This window comes from Acanthisitta chloris, unplaced genomic scaffold (genome assembly GCF_000695815.1).
Source record: "Acanthisitta chloris isolate BGI_N310 unplaced genomic scaffold, ASM69581v1 scaffold8206, whole genome shotgun sequence".
NCBI classification, from domain to species: Eukaryota; Metazoa; Chordata; class Aves; order Passeriformes; family Acanthisittidae; genus Acanthisitta; species Acanthisitta chloris.
In genome coordinates, this window is record NW_008676493.1 from 34,080 (window position 1) to 37,149 (window position 3,070).

Below are 3,070 nucleotides of genomic sequence, written 5' to 3' on the forward strand. Positions count from 1 at the left end.
GATAGGCTCACGTCTCTGATATTACCCCTCATTCAAAGGGATGGAAAAAACGTCCCTTCAGCTGCTGGAGGTGGTGGGATTCTTCTGGGAAAATGTGGCATTTGATCACTCAGCTATTATGCTCCATGCTAGGTACTTGCTATGATCCGCTGCCAGACCAGCACTCAGGGCTGGATGGATATTTGCTGTAGCTCATCCATCATTCACAGTTTCTGAGATCATCAGGGACTGGTTTGACTGCAATGTGGGAAACCTGTTCAACCACATGCCTTCACAGGGCTACAGGGACTGTGTCTCCCCAGCAGAAGATCTCCCCCTGGCTTTCCCCCTTGGCATGCACAATTTTCAGTCCTGCATGGTGAAGGCTCTACAGAAACGGAGACATGGCCTTTGCTGCCTCCTCATGGATGTCAATTTGATCACAGGACATGGAGTTTGAAGGCCATGCAGACTTCCTGAGCTGCATCCAGCCTCACCTGGGAGGCCTGGAGCACCTATCCTTCTTGGGACACTCTCCCACTGGTGCATGGGGAGGTGTTTGCCAGGCCATACACAGCATGGGCTTCAAAGCTAACCAGACACTGATGGGTGTCTCCTGCTGCTGGACAGGAAAACCAGGCTCTGGAAGATGCTTGATTGTCTGGCTGGCTCTTGGGATGTCTCAGATTCTCCTACAGCTTTATGCCATCTAGGAACAGACCTGCATAGCCTGCTTACATCCCCTCAGTTTAGCTCACAATTTCCCCAGGCATTAATGCTGATGGAAAAGAGGAGCTCCCTGAGTCCCCACCACAGCTCTCCACGTGGAAAGGCTCCTAGCTCACCTCCTTTGAGACTGAACAACATAATCATTCTGCAGTGATATTTAAAATTCAGTTATGAAGGTACTTCAAGACTTCAAAATGCATTTTGTAAGTGATATGTATTTCAAACAAGGTGTGTTTTCTTAAGATCTGGAAATCTTGCCCTGCATGTACTCTTCCTTTTTAACAGTGATTTAAATTAATTTTGTTTCAAAATAATAACCATATCAAAAATTTTTAAGTGTGGAGGAATCATGTCCATCATCCAGGCTTTTTTCCTAGAATACAATGCCAGCTACCTGCACTGATGAGCGGGAAGCACGGGCCTTGTTCAACGTCCTCCGTCGCTCCCAGCGGTAGATGGAGTCCTGAACCTCCACGCTCAGCTGCCGCGTGACAGTGATCTTGTCGTAGTTCCTGATGTGCTCCAGGACCCCATAGGTGGTGGTTAAATAATAGGAACCTGCAAAAAGTGGAAGTCTTTTAGGAATATCCCTCTGGCATGGGCCATTCACTTCCACTCCCACCCTGCCTGCTGGTGCCTGCACAGCAGCAGCTGTCTGACCTGTGCCTCACTGCAAGGAGTGCAGGGGTGACTGATGTTACCCCAAAATAAGGAAACCTGATGACCAGTATCCTCCATCCCCTCCTGCTCCACTGCACAGCCTGCTGAGGCTGTAGATGTCCTGGGAGGGAAGGGAAGGCTGAAGGGAAACAGCTACAAAAACTGCTGTCACAAACAAGCCCAAGCCACAGATGATTTATTCTTTGGGGCATATTTTTTGTGGTGTTTGACAGAACCCATGCAACAGGTTTGTAACTTGGACTCCTAGGCAGTCTCCATAATGCAAGTAAATAGAAACAATCGTAGAGTACTCCACGGGAGAAGCACAAGGCCTGGATCCAGCCCCTCCAACTCCAGCTGCACTGCCGGAATGTTTGGATCCCAGGTCTCTATGGGCTCAGCATCACTGAGGAATATTTGGACCCCAGGTCTCCTGCAGGCTCAGCACAGGTGAGGGATGTCTCAGACCTGCACGAACAAGTCACTCTGCTCCCTCCATTCTCTGTTGTCTACACAAGAAGCCCAGGTGTTCCTCTGTAATTCCTGGTCTGTTTGGAGTTGCAGGATATATCTTGGTAAAGCAGATAAACAGGATAAAGTGGCAAGAGCCCTTTTTCCTCAGAAACCCCCAGACTGCTGTGGTGTTGGTTGAAGCAGGTAACAAACAACCAAGTGCAGCTACTGGGAAGATAAGAACCAACTTCATTCACAGAGGTGCAGATATGCCCTGGTGTGGACAGATGTGAACATGAGGAAGCCTCAGCTTCTCTGCCCCTGGACTCGGTGCTGGTGAGGCCACACTTTGAGTACTGTGCTCATTTCTGGGCCCCTCAGTTCAGGAAGGACATTGAGGTGCTGGAGCAGGTCCAGAGAAGAGCAACGAGGCTGGTGAAGGGACTCGAGCACAAGGACCATGAGGAGAGGCTGAGGGAGCTGGGGGTGTTCAGCCTGGAGAAGAGGAGGCTCAGGGGAGACCTTATCACCCTCTGCAACTCCCTGACAGGAGGTTGGAGTCAGGTGGGGGTTGGTCTCTTCTCCCAGGCAACCAGCAGCAGGACAAGAGGGCACAGACTCAAGCTCTGCCAGGGGAGGGTTAGGTTGGATATCAGGAAGAGACATTTTACAGAGAGAGTGCTCAGGCACTGGAATGTGCTGCCCAGGGAGGTGGTGGATTCCCCATCCCTGGAGGTTTTCAAGCTGAGACTGGATGTGGCACTTAGTGCCGTGGTCTGGTGACCACGGTAGGGTTGGACTGGATGATTGTCTCTTCCAACTAGGTTGATTCTGTGATTCGCTTGCAGCACAGACTCGTGCCAGGGCACTGGGTTAATCGAAGTGCTCGTTCCCCAGCTGAGCTCCTCTGCCCAGCTCGGGGCTCTCCCCGGGGCGGAGGGAGGGTGGGGACGGCGGGGCCAGTCCCGGGCTCTGCTGCACCCCCTGCCCCATCCCACTGCCAGGGAAACGGGGAGGACAGACACCCGCCCGCCGGGGCGGGATCCCTGCTCTTGCTGTCTCAGACTAATTGCCTCTAGGTGGCACTTGCACATCACACAAACCGCTCAGCATCCCGCGGCTCCCAGCGGCAACTCCAGCTCTGGGGAGTTCCACTGTTACTGTGGCTGATTGCTTAAAGATGGCTAAGATAGCACTTCAATTATTTAAGAGCAGTATTTTTAGAGCACCATTAAACTTTGGTGTAGGG

General features: G+C 51.8%; 1 protein-coding gene across 1 annotated transcript in view; it reads right to left on the reverse strand.

Annotated features, from left to right (window-relative positions):
- The window catches only part of RIN3 (Ras and Rab interactor 3), a 65,898-nt gene that overhangs the window by 1,159 nt on the left and 61,669 nt on the right, over positions 1–3,070 (reverse strand). Inside the window, exon 9 of the mRNA XM_009076168.1 lies at positions 1,103–1,266. Coding sequence (XP_009074416.1) covers positions 1,103–1,266 — 164 coding nt within the window. The remainder of the gene's footprint in view (positions 1–1,102; positions 1,267–3,070) is intronic.